At 42.2% G+C, this 20,846-nt stretch overlaps 1 protein-coding gene across 1 annotated transcript in view; it reads left to right on the top strand.

Moving 5' to 3' along the window:
* The window catches only part of EXT2 (exostosin glycosyltransferase 2), a 116,914-nt gene that overhangs the window by 15,427 nt on the left and 80,641 nt on the right, over positions 1 to 20,846 (top strand). The window contains exons 7-9 of the mRNA XM_014950145.1: positions 1,542 to 1,737; positions 4,402 to 4,541; positions 5,645 to 5,738. Of these exons, the coding sequence (XP_014805631.1) occupies positions 1,542 to 1,737; positions 4,402 to 4,541; positions 5,645 to 5,738 (430 nt within the window). The remainder of the gene's footprint in view (positions 1 to 1,541; positions 1,738 to 4,401; positions 4,542 to 5,644; positions 5,739 to 20,846) is intronic.

Below are 20,846 nucleotides of genomic sequence, written 5' to 3' on the forward strand. Positions count from 1 at the left end.
ATTTTTTGGTGAGGAACAGACTGTAGTCTCTGCACTACCATCTAGTGGCCACTTAGCATTACTAATTAAAACCCTTTTGCAGGTTTGATTGCTTCATGCAGGAGTGTTAAGGGAACAGTGCTCAGGGTTCAGGCTTGCTTGGGATAAATGATTACGTTCCACTACACGGGGGTGTTATTTCCTGCGAGCTGGGATGCACTTTTTGTTTTGTAGCAAGACTTTAAGTGTTGGAGGATGATGACAATTTCAAGGCAAAATTTGGTTTTAAACATAAACACAAACAAATCTGCATAATTTTTAGCTGGTTATAGGCATTTATTATCACTCCTCTGCAGCAGTATTTCGTTTTTCTAAGGAAAGTCCTTTTTTATTCCTCTTATAGAGCTGGACAGAGAGGTTTTGATTTACTTTCCTTTTTAGTTGGATACTTTGAAATATTTTTAATCCACCTCTGTTAAAACTATATATTCTATAGAGCTGCTGGTAGCAAGTTGGTAGCAGCAGGGGTCTTGGGGGGGGAAAAAAAGAATGTTTAGAAAAAATTCTATGCAAGTCTCATCTGTTAATTGGAGCAACTAAAGTGACCCCCATGAAAATGAGTGGAAGGGGTAACCTGCCATGTTAATTAGTGTCTTGAAACAATTCAGTGTTCATAGAATCATGGAATGGTTAGGACCACAGAATGGAAGACACCTTTAAAGGTCACCCAGTCCAACCCCCCTGCCATGAGCAGGGACATCTTCAACTAGATCAGGTCGCTCAGAGCCCCATCCAACCTGACCTTGAATGTTTCCAGGGATGGGGCATCTACCACCTCTTTGGGCAACCTGTGCCTGTGCTTCACCACCCTCATGGTAAAAAATATCTTCCTTCTATCTAGTATTAAGGCACATTTTAAATATTCATGATTTTTGGAAAGTGGTAGGAGTTTGAGAGTGAACGGGATAATAGACCTTCAACTTTGTCCTGGAAATGTTACTTTATGTTGCCCAAAAGGGACAGAACTGAATCACAGCTAACGAGGTGAGCTCGTCCTGTTGTTGCTGTCACCGTATCAAGACTAAATAAGCATGGGGCAGCTGAGTTGTCAGTTCAGCCTATTTCTTTTTTTCAATTAAAATTGATGAGGAACATGGGGGGGAGAAACCAGCAGCAGCGTTTAGTGTAGTATCTACTTTGTTGTGGCACACAAACACCAAATAGAAGAACAAACAATCCTGGCATCAGTAGGTAGCTGTTTTAGTGTGTAGCTAAACAATATTTATTTCAGTTTATAATAGAGGTTATAAAGCAAATGCCTATTCTAATGTAATAAGCACTCTTTTCGGGTAAAAATTTATTCCAAGTTGTAAATGCTGCAGAGCCCCTTACTATCCAAGATTTGTGTTGCATCATTAGCCTTTCCAGGCTAAAATATGGTAGTGTGTTCACATTTGGTTAATCTAGCTCTGCCTTTTTATTTCTTTCCCCTCCCATGTTTTCTGTAGCATGTTGGAAGGGAACTCCCAGTGCTGTCAGATAACCTTGCTGTGGTTTTTCAGGCCTCGCAGGTACTTCATCCTGTCATCTCAAATGGCTCTGCACCCGGAATACCGCTCCGAGCTGGAAGCTCTTCAAGCTGAGAACGGGGAATCCGTGTTGATCCTGGACAAATGTACAAATCTGTCAGAGGGGGTCCCCGCTGTTCGCAAACGTTGTCACAAGAATCAAGTCTTTGATTATCCCCAAGTGCTTCAGGTAAAGATGTCTCTCCTCCAAACTTCTCTTCCCCTTGGTGACTGTCTTAGCTGTGGAGCTGTTCCGGTTTAGCACTGGTAGGGCACTTCTTTGGGTTTATCACAGAATGATTTGGGTTGGAAAGGACCTTAAAGATTATCAAGTTCCACCCCCTGCCCTGGGCAGGGACACCTCCCACCAGACCAGGTTGCTCCAAGCCCCATCCAGCCTGGCCTTGAACCCCTCCAGGGATGGGGCAGCCACAGCTTCTCTGGGCAACCTGGGCCAGGCTCTCACCACCCTCACAGCAAAGAATTTCCTCCTAATATCTAACCTAAATCTCTCCTCTTTCAGTTTAAAACCCTTCCCCCTCGTCCTGTGTAATTAACTCAATGGCTATGTTTTGAAACCGCATGATTCATTACGTTAGCTTGGATATTATAAAATTTATTCTTATTTTTAAGTGGGCCCAGAATTATCTACTCAAACTGATACACAGGCTATGCTGCAATTAAAAAACACTGCTTGTGTACAACAATTTCATGAGATTGGTCGTGATGATCTCCTAGTAGCACATGATGACGTCATGTAAACTTAAAAAATGATACAAACATACTGCCAAATCCAGCAACAAAGGGAAGAGAAATTTTTGGAGGCCAGGCAAATTTGCTGACTTAAAAATTGGAGAAGAACATTGGGATCTAGGCTCTCTGGAATAACTGTGGAAATGACCTCCAGCAGGCATGAATCTGATATTGATTTCTCACATATGACAGCCGAGGCCTTGCTAGATGAAGCTTGGAACAGAGGATAGCTCTGTCAATTGGAGGGAAGATTAACATGAACTTTAAAGAGCTTCTGTGTGGATTTATTTGGGGGCAGAACCCGAGTGCTACTTTTAAGGAGAGTTGGTCAAGCTTGTATGTTTTTTTTCTATGCATCTCAGTAGTTAAACCCTCCAAAACTCTCCGTATGGATAGGACAGGCCGAGCTAGAAGACTTGTCAGCGTGCAGCTATGAAAACAGCTAGGTGAAATGTGTTTCATGGCCTGGGCCCAACTTCCAGAGGCTTTTTGATGTGTCAGTGAAGATAAAACTAGCTGGTGTTCTCAGCCCCCTGTGTCTCTTGGCAGTTCCCTGCCAGCGAGGTGCTGTGGCATGCGGTGTGGTGGAGTTACACCATAGGCCACTGGGCTCTGTCTGCGGCCACCAGCAGCAAATCTGGCTTTGAACTTCAGCAAATGATGATAAAATAACAAACAAGCCGAGGAAAGGCAAAGTTTCCACCCCTCTTGTTATGTTTTGTAGGAAATATGTTTAAAATTCCTTGTGGAGGAGGGGGAGAAGGGAGGAAAGGGTCACCCGAAGTCCTAAACTTTCAGCCAAAGGGGAAAATACTTATTTGTTTGCTTTATTTCTTTAGAAACAGACTGGATTGCTCAAGGATAACAAGTCAGGGAATCTATATCTATATCTTGGCCTGTATGATTTTATAACTCAGAAGAGAGCTGGCACATGCCGAGATCATTAAAATACTTTCCTTTGCAGAGCCTTGCATCTCCCTTTGGAATGTCTGGCTGATAACAGTGGTGATGTGAGGAGATGTATTTATAGTAACCTTTGTCTAGACAGGAAAAATGGTTATCTGGGCAGATGAGCATGTGTGTCCACATCTGGGCTGCTTTTTTTTCCTTTTTTTTTTTTTTTTTTTTTCCCCCCTCTTCCAGACCTTACTGGAGTCTCTTCCACCTGCTGCTGTGCGATCTAGTGAGTCAGTGGTTAAAATGTGTGTTGGTTCTCTCTGCTCTTTTCATTCCCCCCACCCTTCTCTTCCTGTCTGAGACTGGGGGGGAAGGGGGGACTACGATCGCAGTTCATCCTTTCCAGCACTGCCTTTACAGATTTCCTGCTAGACAGGCTCTTGGGCTTCTGGGTTGCTAATGCTTCCTGTTGGCAGTCTTCTCCTGGATGGGATTTTCAAGGCTTTCAGATTCATAGAGTACTAAACACAGGTCTTACAGTTGCGTCAGGAAACAAATGAAGAGCCAGCAAACCCCCTTGTATTTCCTAGTTCCAGTTTGATGTTTTGCTGTCCTGCTGAGCCTCCTGGCTGCTTTTCCTCAGGCCACGGAACGCAAGCCGGAAAGATGTTTTCTTATCTGTGGGAGCCCCTGTATCAACTTTATAATTTTTTCTTTCTTAGACTTAGGGATAATAGTGACTTGGGCTTTTTCCTTGTTTGTGTAGCTGAACTCTAGAGCCATTTATTTTGTGATCTTGAACCTGTAATGAGACTCCTCGGTGTCAGTGAGAGCTAAAGTCCCCATTTACAGGGTGAGCACAGCATAGTCAAGAAGTCTTCTCTGCTGCAGTTTAAACTCCTGGCTTTTTGTCTTGTGTGTTGTGGGCACAAGTAAGCAGGTTACATTCTTCCATTTTGCAGCAACTTTTTATATTTTTGAAGCTCCCCTTAACCATCTTCCTCCTGCCCTCACCCCTTCAGATTAAGTAGTATTGATATAATCAGTCTTTCCTCATAGATCACGTTTTCAAGGTAAGTAATGATCTTTTTTTTTTTTTTTTTTTTTACAAGGGGGAGGGCAGGAAAACGTAATGCATACACAGGCATAATACAAACCAAACATTTCCCTTTTTTCCTTGTCTGTTTGATCCATTTGTTGGCAGGAGTCCACATTCTGTGTTGTTCTACGTGGAGCCCGCCTGGGCCAGGCTGTGCTAAGTGATGTTCTTCAAGCTGGCTGTGTCCCAGTCATCGTTGCTGACTCCTACATCTTACCTTTCTCGGAGGTTCTGGACTGGAAGAGGTCTGTACCCTCAGTATTGTGCATCAAACTACCACAGAAGGGACTTCTTTGCATTCAGTAATGTGAATAAAGTCTAGTGTTTTGAGGGCTACAGGGAATAAGATTACAGAATAAGCCACATGCAGTCTTTACCCTATATATATTATGCATCAAAAATAGGAGAAGAAAACAAATGAGGCAGAGATGACAGAGCATTTGGTTATCCTGGAGCCGATGACATTTTTTTCTAAAACAGACTTGCTTTATTATCTTTTGCTTGAATTCAGTGAGGACTGGTCTGCATTCAAGCTCTTTTAAGAAAAGCACGTGCTGAAATTGGTATCATGTAAATGCTAAATTCTGTATGTTCTGTTCCTGATTCCTACATTCATCTGAGACTGAAACATATATTTATTTTGTAGCCGAGTACCCTGTGTTAAGAGCCTAGATTATTTTTCCATGCATGCACTATGCCCACTTATGTGATCTTAGGAAAATACATACAAAATTGACTGCTTTGTATACATAGCACTGTGTATGTTCTTAGTGTTTGGTCACTCAAAAAATGTCAGTTGACAGCAAGTGAGTGGCAGTCCAGAGAAGAGAATTCAGGATTTCTGGGTCTCTGTCTCTTCCATATTTATTGGGTTGTCTGTAGATCAGTCCATAGACTTTGTAGGTTTAGACTGAACATTAGGAAAGAATTTTTCACCGAAAGAGTGGTCGGGCATTGGAATAGGCTGCCCAGGGAGGGGGTGGAGTCCCCATCCCTGGCTGTGTTTAAGGGCCGTTTAGATGCAGTGCTGAGGGACATGGGGTAGGGGAGGACTTTGTAGAGTAGGGGAGATGGTTGGACTCCATGATCCCAAGGGTCTCTTCCAACCTAGATGATTCTATGATTCTTTGATTACCTGTGGGCAGACTAGCTGATGTTGTGAAGGAACTGCTACAGAATAATTAATTATGCTGAGAGAAGACTCTTTCTTCCTGCTGCTATCTTCTGAACGTGTCTTATTAGAATAGGACAAGACTGGGTTGGAAAAGCTGTTGACATCTCCTAATGAAGAACTTATTTCTTCTCCTCTTACCGTTTGTTTTCTGGTTGGTTTTTTTTTTGCTTATAGAGCTTCTGTTGTCATCCCTGAAGAAAAGATGCCTGAAATGTACAGTATTCTGCAAAGTGTCCCCCAGCGACAGATTGAAGAGATGCAGAGACAGGTAAAATAATGTACTCTGTTTAAATTTTCTTTTGTTTATGGTTGGAGTGTAGATTGGTATGTCTGCCTTACTGGGAAATCTGTTGGAATGCAGAAGCATCCATTGTACTCTCATGTTAATATTTTGATTATTCATCCCTCTTCTTTCTTTACCCTAAACATACTCATTGACCATTACTTTTCAATGTCATGTCTCTACCCATCACTGGGGCAGCTAAATGTGTTGAACAGCAGCTGTTGATCAGTACTGTGTTATCCATAACGTCAGGAAATTAGGAATATTGCATATGATTGCAATTGCAGAAGAACATTTCACTGGGCAGACTTCAGTTACTCAGAGTGGATTTTCTCCAACCTACCAGGTTAATGTACATGCTGTTGTGAAATACATTATAGGATCTTTAGCATCCACAGTGATGGAAGCCTCCCCATCCTGAAACATGAAACTGAAATGTTGACTATTTGCTTTTTCATGAAAAGATGCTGTAGTGTTTGTCACGAATGGAGATTGCCCATTTCTACTACTGGAGTCAAACCCCACTTTCATTAATTTCACATTTCTTGTGCCCCCTCTGCTTTCTTAATGCACCCTCGGATGGACGCTCTCCCTGAGTGCAGGTGTACTACCTACTCTCATATTTCTGATGAAATCATGGTGTACATTTGTTTCTTTTCCCTAAATGGTATTTAAATTGTATTAAAGTAATTCAGGAATCTGCCTTTATCTCAAGAGAAGCTTTGGTTCTCACTCAAAAAGTGAGAGAAGCACGAATTGCAAAATGTTTTAAATATTTCAACTAAGTTGACAGTTCCTCTGAGAGGGGAATTTGACTGGGGTGGTGACTGGAAGAGCTGAGACCATGAGCTGTCCAAACTTGTGACAGAAGTCCGTGTGGGCTGGATATATAGTCAAAGGGAAACATCTTCTAGTTCACTCCAGTTGATGCTGGTTCCTGTTCATTCCCCTGCCCTGGACAGGGACACCTCCCACCAGACCAGGTTGCTCCAAGCCCCATCCAGCCTGGCCTTGAACCCCTCCAGGGATGGGGCAGCCACAGCTTCTCTGGGCAACCTGGGCCAGGCTCTCACCACCCTCAAAAGCAAGAATTTCTTTTTAATATCTCATCTCAGTCTCCCCTCTTTCGGTTTAAAACCCTTCCCCCTCATCCTATGGTTCCCCTCCCTGATCCAGAGTCCCTCCCCATCTCTCCTGGAGCCCCTTGAGGGACTGGAAGGGGCTCTAAGGTCTCCCCGGAGCCTTCTCTTCTCCAGGCTGAACCCCCCCAACTCTCTCAGCCTGTCCTCACAGCAGAGGGGCTCCAGCCTCCGATCATCTCCATGGCCTCCTCTGGCCCTGTTCCAACAGCTCCATGTCCTTCCTGTGCTGAGGACTCCAGAGCTGGACACAGAGCTCCAGGTGGTGTCTCCCCAGAGCAGAGGGGTCACCATCAGTTGCTTTAATTCTGGAGCTCTCACAGAAATGGCAAGCCCAACAGATAAGGATTGTTACCTGTGTGAGGATTTTCACGAAGGGCGAAGAGTTTTCTTGTCAGATCAGGGGGTAGGATTCAACCACGTTGTTCTTTGGGTGGTTGGAATATATAGATTACTTTTTTGGGCCGGTGAAGAAGTAAGATGTTAACATATTCTGTAAACTTGTATCTAGGATCTTTCATCCTTGTCACCTTATTTTACCTGAGCATATATTGGTAGAAGGTAGGGAGATACTGTTGTCATTGCTTTTCCTGAGGAGAAACTGAGGCATAGAGAAAGAGAGAGCTGGGTACGTAGGGAAAAGGTCTATCTATCTGATCTGAGGTGACTTTTGAAGATGTGTGGGATTTGTGAAGACATGTTTCTGAAATTCCTTTACACAACCTCAGTGACAAAGTCATCTTTTGGGTAGTCCTTGTAAAAATTGACCCAAGGCCTGGTTTTCAGGGTGTAGCCTACAGTTATTTCTACCTGGACAGTGCTAAAAGTTGCACGTGTGTGTTAATACTGGATACGTATGGAGAAAATAGACTCTCAAATGGAGAAAATAGACTCTCAAATGTAACAGTGAGTCTTTTTACGCCTGAATTCCTTTTCCCAGTCTGCAAATATCCCAGCAGCCATCAGGGGTCTCCTTTCTCTTCAGTCCTTCACACAAATGAACCGTCTTGCTGTGCCCAGGTTGCCACCAGGGATGGCAGGTGAAAAAGTAGCTTCGTCGTTGCAGCTCCTAAAAACAGGATTTTGCTTTATTTTCCCGTTTTTTTTTCTTTCTCTGACATAAACGTAGATACGTTAACGCTGGGGAGTTTTGCTGCCTCTGACATAAACATAGATACGTTAACGCTGGGGAGTTTTGCTGCTGAAAGCTTTTAACAGACCCTTAATGTCAGTTTTAAATGTGCATGGATTTTTCTTGTTGTCCGTTTTACTACTATCGTAAAATAATTGTTTCAGGATAGTGTTCTCTTTCTACAGAGAATACAGGTGAGGAAAAACCGGAAACAAACAAAAAACCCCCTAAATGTTCACAGGGAAACAAACCAACAAAACGCCCCTTAATTCAGATGATCTAGAAGTTATCTCTATGGTCTATAACTCCATAAAATTCAGTTAAAACAGAAGATATTTTAGTGTCCAGAATGCAATTCCATATTGTGTTTGGAGTGAATTTTGTTGGGATTATAGATGGTTTTTAGTAGTCATCGCCGTTGGGTCCAAAGTATCCCTGAACGTGATGGGAACTGTGATTCTGTTGACTGAAAGTGGGAAGTGTGTTTTTCTAAAGCTTCCTCACATCTTGATGCTTTTGTCGAGGATCTAGTTGAGTGGTTTTGGTAGTAGGAGTACCAAAATGAAATGACGAGGTCTGTCTTTCTTTTGTCTTTGTCAATTTATTTCTGTCCGTGTGTTGAAGGCACTTAAACATATTATCTCCATATGTTAATGTGTCCTCTCAGCCTTATTTGTGAAATTCCCTTCTTGATACAGGGTTCTATGTTCTAGCTCTCTGATTTGGTGAAAAACTACTTAGTGATTAATGTTGTGTGGACTGCCAGGAACCTGGCTGCTTTTCCTCAGATAACTATGCAGTTACATTCCACCTGTGCTACAGATCTTGGTTTCCTTCCTCCTCCTCCTCCTCCTTAGCAGGGAGCAGTTGCATGCTTTATTTACTGGCTTTTGATTTCAATGGCTTGGGAAACTATCTTAGGAATTTTTTTGGCGAGCCAAAAATGTCTTCCGGGTTTTTTTCAGCGTCTTCACTTCAGCACCAATATACAGGAATTAATGAGTAAAGGTTCACAAAATAAAGCTAAAGTCATCATAGAAGAAGGAGGGAATTTGATGTTGAAATGAACCTTTTGAAGAGGCTGGTGCTTAGAGTAGTTCAGAAGCGAAGCGAATTTGTCGTAAGTGCTCTATTTTGTTTCTTGGGCAAGGAACTACTAAAGTGGAACTCAACTAATATCCATTTATAGAATGAATCACAAATGATTCATCTGGAGTGATTTGTGCATGTTTTCAGACGTGATCGATAGCAGTTGTTTATTCTGCTGAGCCATGGAAGGGCAACAAAAGCTTCAAAATATTCTGGTTTTGCAAGTAACCCCTATTTCTCAAGAATATTTATACCACTTTCTTTTGCTGCTTCAATTTTAAGGGCTGATAACACTTGATGTACAATATTTTGATGCTTGTTTTTTGTCGAGTGGAACAAGACTGACTGAAACTGGTCTTGTGGTATGTTTGGGTTTTTTCCAGTTCATTGTAGTTTGCACTGAGCATTGCTCTTATTTAGATGGAAACAAAGATAGTTAGATCACAATGGTCATGTTATTTCTTGTTTTTACGATATCAAAAACTTGGAGTTTGATGTACAGTTACAAAAAGATTGGTCCATAACTGATGTTAAAATGAGGGGAAAGTGATCTTTGCAAAGAGCTTGTATTAAAATTGGTATGAAAATTGTTTTACAACATCTCACTGTTCCCTTTGTAGTTAGGATGTGTTTAGGTTTTATTTCAAATACTGGTTTTGTGGCACATGAAATTCTATTAGGGGAGACAATATGTTTTTGATAAAGACTTGTGAAACGTGCTTTGCCAGTACCTGCCAATTAACGTACTTTTTCAGTAAATTAAGAAACCGGTTGACGTGTTCTGACATAAGCGTGGTTGAGATCATCCCCTTTTTAGCCAAACAGAACAAATCTTGTTTTTCAGTAGGATGAAGCATGAGTTCATCATACCTATCAGGCTTTCTGGGGCTGATAACCTTTGTGGGGTTGGAGCCTTGCTGTCCAAATACTTTGCTTGCAGTGGTTGGCTTGATTACGACAGAATTCTTCTCCTTAGTTGGAAAAACCCCATAATTAAAGGGAATTTTATTGTAAATGTTAGTTTGCCAGTTTTCTTTGTTGACTAGATACTTTTTCTGCAGTATTTTATTGCAGTTGATATATATATACACGCGCAGAGACGTGTATGTGTATGATTGTCTCTTTTAATGAGTAAACCTTCTTCTATGCTTAATTTTTGCTTTGTTTCTGGAAGTGCTTCTAGCCATGCTTCTAGCTGGAGAAGAGAGGGAGGCTCTTGAATGCAAGTCATTACATTTAAAATCAATAAAAACCCGCATTTGAAAATATTTTCTTATAGTTCGGACACTGATCGTGAGCATCACACCCTACTGTCATGATGAGGATAAAATACAGGTGGTTTGACTTTGGAGTCATCACCTGCTGGGATCGACAGCTGTTGTGACCTTGGGCTATGATTTCCTATAACACAACTTAGTTTTGCTGGGTTGTTTTGTCAGACAGTGCATGGTATAAACCAAGGAGGAGGTTTATTGGTTTGAGCAGAGCTGGAGTGTGGGAAATCAGAATGGATTTCTACTGTCCTGCCTTAGACCTGATGGTGCTGACATCTCTGGAGTTGATGTAACTTGTGCTTCTGTTATTCAGACTCGCAGAACTTTTTTGCCCTCAGCAATTTCTGGTTTTTTTCACAAAAGGGAATATTTTCTGCGCTCGCAGCCTAATCTACGCTGGTGTGAAAAAATGATTTGTATTTTGAATACTCCATGTGTCTGGAGATCAGCACATGATAGCTCTTACAAACTCCAACACACTGACCATCAAAAAGAGCCTCTGCTAGTCGAGCTGCTAAAATTAATAGCAGTGGGGATTGAACTTCTGCATCTCTGGTATTGCTGTCTTGTCTGTTTTCTCCGCTAACGTTGTCATTCTCGTTTTCTTTGAAGCTTCCTTGAACCATCCCCCCCCCCCCCCCCCCCCCATAGTTCCAGATGGGGTCTGAAATGCTGGCAGAAGTGCCCAGAGGCAGGTCGATAGCTCAGCTGCTGAGCCAGCAGACTCAGTGCTACATCTTTAGGGGTTCATTTTCTCTGCCCCACAAACCAGCAGCAAAGCTGGGGTGAGAACTACAAGTCAACGTAACAGACGTGTACGGTGGAGGGTGAAATGGGAAGTTTCCCCTCGCTCCTGAAGAAGAGGTAAAAGAGGTAAAGGGGAAAAAAAAGCAAACCCAAACTTTGCTGCTGTCGGCTTATCTCATGCCTTGTGTAGTTTCTCTCCCAACGGAGGGTTTTGGTTGAAAGCCCGTTAATCTCTAGGAACATATTTCACCGCTGCATTTGATACATAAATGTCTTTAACTCGTATGAATGTTTTCCACAAGTTACATCTCGGCCCCTTTGTCCTTTCTTTTTGCGAGATGAATCTGTCTGTCTGAATATACAGACATTTTGTAAATGTTTTTCCTTAATAAATACCAACGATTTGGAAGTCTTTTTGACACAGGCTCATTAAGGCATAGGATCAGAATATGGGAGTACTCTGTAATGGGAATAGAAGAGTTACTCCTCTGTTTACTTAAGCATTCTTTCTCACTGAAGGATTTTAGGTAAGGAGTTTATTTTTAAAAGAAGGCTTTGTCATGCCTCTTTCTGACTTCATAACACGCCCCACCTCCTGGAAATAAAAATTTTGAATTAATATCTGGTCTTGAAGGCTGGGTGACTTTGCGAGCTCTGACGGTACCAGAAGGAAGAACTAGTGTTCTCGAGTGCAGGAATTCTTTTCATCCTGGTTTCCTAGGGAAACAAGGGTATGATCACATACGGTGTGCATGCTGTTTGCTCTCTTTTGATTTTCTGTTATTGTCTGGTTTCGGCCAAACTTAGAGAGGTAGAGATCTTGGAGATAAGAAATTCCATAAAATTAGGTAGAAGATGAGCACCCCAGAAGAGCACGGCCTTTAAGAAAAAAACTTGGAGCTCAAGCTAAGGGTAATAGGAAAAACCCTTGCAGCTCCCCCTTAGGAATGATTCTGCCTTTGGGAAAGGTTTTCTTTGGAACTGGCACATCTTAGGCCAAGGAAATTCAGATGTAGCAGGATCAAATGCTAAAGTGACAAACAAAATTCACTATAGATTAAAGAAAGGGGATACGTGAAAGTAGAAACAGCCTTCTATAGGTGGTGACAGCCTGTCAGCTACTGCAGTCACTTGGAAAAGAGTACTTGGAAAAGAGTTCTTGTAATAAATAGTTATGTGAAAATAAAGGATTCATGGTCAGTCGTGGTCAAAAAAAAAAGTAATGTAAATAATTTTTAGAAAAGAGGTAGAGAACAAAATGGAAAATACTATGCAACTGCATGAATCTGCCCCCTGAATGCAGTTCATAGTTGTGGTTCTCCCCTTCTAAGAAGGATTTAATAGAACAAGGGTGATCAGAGGTTTCAAGAGAAGAGGGATTAAACACCAATGCTGTTCATCTTGAAGGTGAAAGATGTGGGATAAGATGAGGAGCAAGAATATAATGCAGAACTGTAAAATAAGGTTGTTTTGAAGAAAGTGAATGGACATGAGTGTATGTTGTTTGATACAATTTCATTTGATGTTCCCTAGAACTCGTATTATCTGGCATGTGGAATCTAAAAAACTTTAAAAGATGATGGTCTTTTCCCAGAACTAGTAGGTAGTCCATGGGACTCACTGCTTCAGCATTTCATAAGGGTGAAGGGTTTTTATTGGAGTAAAGAGTGAAGAAACCCAGAGGAGGAGGAGATGTCAGAGATGAATGCAACGGTCTACCCTCTGGCTTAGGGAGTTCCTGCATTGGAGACTTCTGGAGGCCAGAGAGGAGTTTGGGGAAGTGGTGGCTTATTCTGGCTGTGTCCGTGGTGATGGGGGACCTGCTGGGGACCCTCGTCAGAGACAGAATTCGGGAGCAGAAGGCCGTTTGGTCAGATGTGGTGTGCCATGGTGAGGCAACTTCAGGACTCAGGTTTGCAGGAGACCTTAGTGCCTTGTGGAATAACCTTGTCAGATCATCAGTGGCTTTTTAAGTGCATCTTCACTGGCTGCCAGGAAGTTCAATGGGAGAATATTGACCACAATGTAGAGTTTCCTCCTTGGATGAACGGATAATTCACTTTCCTGAAGCCCCATAAAATACTCACCTAGTGGCCGCGCAGCATTCTTGATTTTTATTAATTAATGCGTTTTAGATAATCACAGCCTCTTGTCTTTCCAGACCTTGTGGACAATTACAAGCTTAAAAAGGGATGTAAATCCAGTTTAAAAAAAATGTAGTTTGCAGTGTTTGCTCCTACAGAGGGAATACCTGGAGGGAGCTGTTGTGGTTTTTCTAGTGCACATCCCCTGTGCCTCGGCCCTGACCTGGAGAAAAGTTCAGACTCCGGGTCAAACAGAGCTGAAGACACGGGCATAAATCAAGGACTTGTTTTAGTGCCACGTTAAAACAACATGAGTGGCTGGCTTTTCTGACCCCTCCTCCCTTTCATTTAATGTGCTGCTTTGGCTCTTCTTTAAAGAGGGCTCTGTAGAGTAATTTCAGCTCTTATCAGCTTGCTGACAGCTATATGAGCCTTTCTGCTGGCTCCAGGCAATCACTGCCGGCGTGTGAAACATCCCATTCTTCCAGCCAAAGGCTCCTGGATAGAGTTAAAGCAAATGGGTGGTGGAGTTTTCCCGTGGGTGGTGCAGCTCACATAAAAGAGATGGGATTTAATTCTTGTTAGCCAATTAAACACAACTTCGTTTCGATATCTGGATACTGGAAGCTCTTTGAGCACAGTTGGATTTTTTTTATTTATTTATTTATTTTTTTAACATGTGCTTTTAGTGAGAATTATTCAACTTCCAGCTTCAGTTCTTTCCCTGACAGGGGTCTTGGGGTTCGTTGGACCCATCATTATCAAATTGAAACGAACTTTCATCTGTCTGCCATTCGTGGCGTTTGAAGGAGCGCGATCGGAGAGGCTAACCCTGCTTTAATCCTCCCAGAGTGCTCCAGCAGAGCTCAGGGTCCCCCATAAATGTCAGCCCTGGACAATTTGCCATCTTATCAGATGCAGAGAAGTTAGTTCCAGCCCTCTCACCCCTCCTCCAGAGGCAAGATTTGTTGCCGCAAACAGCAAAGGAAAGAGAAAACTTTTTTCCTGGCTTATTGCCAGGATCACCAGGGGAGTTGTAGAATCCTTGGCATTTATATATGTGAGGTTTTCATTGCTTTCCCCCTCCCCTCTTCGTTTGCAGCCCAGAATATCCTTCTCCTAGATGATTATTTGGTGTTGTCTGTCCTGCCCCCGTTGCTTTCCAGAATGAAGGAAACTGCTTTCGTGCTGCTCGTGTCAAAGAATGGTCTTTGTACCATCTCTGAGAGAGAGCTCAGAGATTTGAGAGCAATCAGCACCCCAGTGAATAATTTTTATAGGATGCAGTTGTATCTGGGTGAAACGTCATCTGTAAGAGGGAAATTAGGCTATTTTAAGACAATGTTATTTTTTTAAGATTAGATTTTAAGAGTCTGTATTTTGAGAGTGTGTGTGTTGTCGCGAAGTGGGCTTTTGGTACTTACCCATTGGAGATTGCTATGCACGGGTTGGGTAGGCTACAGATAAACCCAGATGAGCCAAAAATTGGGAAGGCATGCAGTTCTTTTGGAAATAATATTTGAAAATATTTTTCTGTTGTGCACACGAAGCAGTTAGCTGCAGACAAATGGATGATTGAGCATCTTTATTGGTGTTTCCCCTTGTTCTTTGTTACTCTGTGCTCTCCCTCTGCTGCTGCTCAGTCTGTACCATGTCACATTTCTTTATCCAGTTCACTTGCTCCACTTACCCTTTCATTATTGAAAGTGTTACAACTTTAACATTTACCTATATAGTGTAAATACACTGTGGTGTTGTAGTAATTTGCCTGTGAGTATATTAAATACTAGTAGTAAATATACCTTGTTCTTGTATCCGCTGTACTGATGAGTGGGTAGAGACATAAATAACTTGTAGAAGGTCAAATCATGATATTAGGAGTCCTGGATCCTGTTTTAATGACTAAATCAAATGTGCCTTACAGCGTAGGCTTTTAAGTTACAAAGGTTTTATGTATTCTGTAGAAGCCATCTGCTGCCAGATCATCTTTAGATGGCTTTTCCTTCAGTCTGTAAATTGTGCAGATACCTAACAGTTTCTTAAATGCCTGTATATAGGAAAATCATGTGTCTTTGTTACAAATGGAAGAGTGGGCTGCGTTAGGAATATACTGTAATGCCCTTTGGCTTGCAGATGGTGTAACTTTTATCAGGGGGTTGGCTCCTTCCTTCCCCCTCTGCTCCTCATTTATTTATTTATTTGTTTGTTTTAATAGTTTTTTTTCTTTTTCCATTAGCAGACAGTTTCGAATGCTCTTTAGAAATGAAAAATAGCACCTGGCAATAGTTTTCTTTGAGTACATAGTCTATGCTGGGGGCTTAAATCTGTACAGATGCTCTGGAGAGGAGGATTATAGAGGCTGTGCATATTCCAGGCTACTAATAGTGAAGTAGGGAATCACAGATAGATTAGGGCTAAGCTTAAGACAGAGAGTTTCCTGCAACCAGCCTCAGCTGGTGATGGAATTCTGGTCCCAGGGGATCCACAGAATACTTCATCTTGGTTCCCCCACACAGCACAGTCTGCCATAAAATGCTTCCCAACACTGTAACAGGAAAAATAAAAAGAAAAAAAAATTAATAATCAGTGGTGCCTGTTGAGGAATTGGGAAAAAACTTGCCTGATTTTGATTCTGGTGATGAGGTTAAGTGTGAGGATGAACACAACACCCATTAACCAACTGTCCTCAGTGCTTCAGCAGCTGGTCCATCAGGGAATCTCCTGAGAGGCCGTGTTGGATATGTATCAAGGGGAGAGGGAAAACCACTCTTTCCTCACATTTTTTGTTATTGTTCTGCTGAAGCAAAGGTTTCATACAGAATAAATAGGCAAACCCTAGTCAGTGGTGTACTGCCCGTATTTTTGGGGTAGCAAGGACTTCTGTAATAAGCTTTAATATTTCCCTTTGAGATTACTTCTCTTTTTTACAAAATTTAGCTTCATACAATGAACATTCCTCTTTAACGTGCTATTTCACATGTTAGCCGAGAAGAAATAAATAACTCTTGTTGATATCTATCAATTATTTTGTCCATGTAAAGTTGTTTTCAAGCCTGTACCTTTGCAGTTTGACCATCCTGTAGTATTATCACAACTAGTGATTATTTATCAACTTGTCTCTTTCATCAGACAGCTCTACAGCCATGCACAGTTTGGGTCATGAAGGATGAGGTATTATATAGCTTGAGCTAATTATTTTTAAGGTGCAGAGGCAAAAGCAGCACTGTGTCCTAAACTGGATTTTTCCTATAGATATGGAAAAAAAAAAATCCCAGTCCTTCAGCTTTTATCCTTCTAGAAGTCGGTAAGATATATCTGTATTTAAGCAATGCTGTTAGTAATGTCTGTGGTTAAAGTTGTCCAATGCTGAGAACTGTGTGTCTTAAGTTTGTGCTTATATAAAATAGAACTATGTAGCTTAAAGAAAATTGAGCAAATTAGATCTTCATCAGAAAGGCAACTACTTCTTGGTGTAGATCTCCAGTTCTGAGCTTGAGGTATGTGCTGATTTTTGACCGCTATAATATGGTCGTAACCCTACCTAGAGTTTTGGGTTGGTTGTTTTTGGTTTTTTTTCTTGCTTCAAAAAGCTGTCCTTTCATCTGGGTGATTGGCACTGGGCTTGCTTTGTGTTTAACTTCTCTAATCAAGGGAATTTAAGCTTCTATTCTCCCGGCATTAGTACAGGAGTCATGGGAAATCTCAAACAAGACAGATCTTGTTGCGGCAGTTGACACAAATAAAAGCCCTTGTGCTTTTATTTATTTATTTTTGGATGCTGGATGCTGATTAAAAGTTTCCAAGCATCCTTCAAGCCACGTTATAAAAGCCAACCAAGCAGAGAGCGGGGCCGGGAGATGCCGGTGGAGGCGGGACCGAGGGATCACAGTGGGAAGCATGGGTCTGTGTAACTCAGAAAGCTGGGAAAGGTGTAAACAGATCCCCAATTTATCTGTAAGAGTGGGCTCTCCAAACACTGGTTTATTGGCCGGTGGCTCCTGCTTTACTAACCTCTAACCCCTGGCCGTGCTCAGAGGTGCTGCCCACCAGCCAGCCTTGTCTTTGAACCTCCTTCAGCTCCTGCCACCTCAAAGGCTGGCGGGCGGATTCCTGTGTTTTGCTTGGGACCTCACCTCTCGGCGGGACGCCTGCGGCGGGGAAAACTGATCCACCCTGAGAACCTAGACATATTTGAAGGCAGTACCCCCGGGACTAGAAACCTATTGCTTTCAGTTGCTGGACCTGTCCATCATTTGTCAAGAAATGTGGCTTAAAACGTTGCCTCCCCCCCCCAACCAACTTGTGGTCGTACGGTCGTTGAATGTTCCCTGCAATTACAGAGATTTGTTTTCTGTTATTTTCTGGGCTGCCGTTGAATCAATGACAGCGTAAGTCTAGTCCACTGTAGGGCTGGTTTCACCTTGTTAACAGGGAGCCTGCCCAGGACAAATTTATCATAAAAAGGATGCTCCAGATCTGAGTAATTTTTTACTATGAGGGTGGTGAGACACTGGAACAGGTTGCCCAGGGAAGTTGTGGATGCTCCATCCCTGGAGGGATGCCATTGAATCAATGATAGCGTAAGTCTAGTCCACTGTAGGGCTGGTTTCACCTTGTTAACAGGGAGCCTGCCCAGGACAAATTTATCATAAAAAGGATGCTCCAGATCCGAGTAATTTTTTACTATGACTCCTCCACAGGTTAGGTGTGCCTGCCTCTTCCCAGTAACAGCCGGGTGTAATTGGAGTAATTAGGGAGACTTGAAAACCAAAGGAAAGAGAGTGGGCCGTTTTTCATGTCTTTACATCCTTATCAATGATAATTGTGTATATATATATGACTGTCTGGAAGCCAGAGTAGGATCTATATTACTCTCTTACAGCTGTGGTGCCAAGACGTGTCGTTTGCCTGTAAATAAGCAGAAAGAACTGGAAGCTCTTGGGGAGCAAAGGCAATTCAGGAAATGGTAGCCATTTTTACATGACATATTTGTAAAGCTTTGAGTGCTGGGTGCAATTGGAGTAATTAGGGAGCCTTGAAAACCAAAGGAAAGAGAGTGGGCCATTTTTCATGTCTTTACATCCTTATCAATGATGGGACTTCTCCTCAGGTTAGGTGTGCCTGCCTCTTCCCAGTAACAGCTGGGTGCAATTGGAGTAATTAGGGAGCCTTGAAAACCAAAGGAAAGAGAGTGGGCCATTTTTCATGTCTTTACATCCTTATCAATGATAATTGTGTATATATATGACTGTCTGGAAGCCAGAGTAGGATCTATATTACTCTCTTACAGCTGTGGTGCCAAGACGTGTCGTTTGCCTGTAAATAAGCAGAAAGAACTGGAAGCTCTTGGGGAGCAAAGGCAATTCAGGAAATGGTAGCCATTTTTACATGACATATTTGTAAAGCTTTGAGTGCTTTATGGATTTGCTGGCTCTGTGCTTGGCCAACCGTATTCCCAGCCGCGGCCGAGAGCAGGGTGGTGGTTCCTGGCTGCTCGTAGGGCTGATCCCTATTTCTTGGCTCCCTAACTGAAATACATATTTTGGTGGTGGATTTGTAGGGTGCCAGGGCAGTACGTCAGGTTTCCTGGCTGGTGCGACGTTGCCTTCTGTGATGGAGTTGGGAAGTTGACACACTCATTAATCAAAGAAGCAAATTGGAGGTGCAGAAGTGTGTGGAGGGAGGGGAGAGCACCAGTGCAAAATGGTATTTTTATCTACTCATCTTGTGTTCTCCTTATTTTTAAAATGAAGTTACTATCACTAGGACAAGCAATAGTGGAAATCTGTATTTTAGGGGGGGTCAATTGCAGGATTTCCAGACCGTATAAAATCTTACCATTTCATGAGAGAGAATGAGAACTATTCTGGTCAAAATAGCTTCTTCTGTGTCGTGTATTTGAGCCAGGTTTTAAGCAGAGCAAGGCTGAAGTCAGAAGATGAAAACTTTAAAACAAACAAAGAAAAACCAAAACAAAACAAAAAACCCCACCCTGAAACAAATAAAAACCAAAACCCAAGCAAATTGCCTGAAAGTATGGAAGCAAGACTCAAAATGCTAACTCCAACAGGTAACGTTTCAAAGAACCATTCTCATATATGCACAGTCTGTGGTGATGTACATATGGATTGCTAAAATTGAAATAATTCTTTTCAAAGCTCCAAAAGAGGTGAATGTGAGGAAGACTCCAGTGCAAGAAGCTTCAGATGAATATCTGAGCTTGCGCTAACTTTTTCCTTTATCCTTAGCTCTTAGGAGTCAGCGTTTGTCAGGCAGTTTACAGCAGGAAAATTGAGAGCTGGCAGAGGTGAGTTATTCCCAAGTGGCCGGTGTCTGAAGATTGGGACTAGAGTTTTGAACTCTGACCTCTGTCCCCTTATGAATCGGCAGCTTCAAAAAGGAAAAAAAAAAAAAAAATTTGGGTAGTGGAAAGATTTAGTTTTCACTCTCCGTTGTATCTGAAGTAGGCAAACAGGCTTGTTTCATGGCTGAAATTACTGCAGTGGAGAATATTGAGCCAGGTGATTAAATCCATCTACTGCTTTAGTTTTGAAGAGATATTTTTTGAGACTCAATTACAATAAAAACCAGCACCACAAAATGTCTGTCTAAAATCTCTGTTAACAGGTAGGACTGTAACGATACAAATTCTTGCTGTAACTAAGGACTGTTCCTCTACAAGCCACTCATATAAATTATATGAGATAAATGGATGAATATTTTCAGAACTTTACTTGGAAGTTTAAAGTTAAAGTTTACTTTACTAAGGGCGACAAAGATGGTGAGGGGTCTGGAGAATAAGTCTTATGAGGAGAGGCTGAGGGAACTGGGGTTACTCAGCCTGGAGAAGAGGAGGCTGAGGGGAGACCTTATTGCTCTCTCCAACTCCCTGAAAGGAGGGTGTAGAGAGGTGGGGGTCGGTCTCTTCTCTCAAGTCACAGGCGACAAGACAAGAGGAAGTGGCCTCAAGTTGCGCCAGGGGAGGTTCAGGCTGGATATTAGAAAAAATTTTTTCACTGAAAGGGTTCTCAGCCCTTGGAATGGGCTGCCCAGGGAGGTGGTTGAGGCCCCATCCCTGGAGGTGTTCAAAAGACGGGTTGATGTAGTGCTGGGAGGTCTGGTTTAGTGATGATGCTCCTTGTTTGTTGTGTGGGTGTCTATTTTTGTCAGTTAGGTTGAGGGTTGGACAAGATGATCTTTAAGGTCCCTTCCAACCTAGAAGATTCTGTGATTCTGTGAATCATGCATAGCTCAGAAACAGAAGCTGAAAGGTGGAGTGAAAATTCAGAAATGATATTAAAATAACATTGTTGTGTTCCATTAGAAGCAAACCTTTGCTAGTCTGGAAGCTGGATGTGCCCTGAATTGTTCTACTGCCCATTCATCTTTTTCCCTTGTGGAGAAGCTGCTGGTTTGAGCTTTGGGAAAACCCAATGTGGAATTATGGATTAGTCTTTATCTGAAGTGAGCAGACACCCCCAAAAGTGCAATTCCTTGCTAACCCCATGTGTCAGTCTTGAAAGTGTCATGCTGGTGTTATGAGCACTCTTTATACAACACCTACGCTGCTGCTTTTCTTGGGTGGGTCCTTGTTGACAAATAGACACAACACAACCAGCTTAACATCA

The sequence above is a fragment of the Calidris pugnax genome, unplaced genomic scaffold (assembly GCF_001431845.1).
Source record: "Calidris pugnax isolate Ruff unplaced genomic scaffold, ASM143184v1 scaffold68, whole genome shotgun sequence".
Classification (NCBI taxonomy): Eukaryota; Metazoa; Chordata; class Aves; order Charadriiformes; family Scolopacidae; genus Calidris; species Calidris pugnax.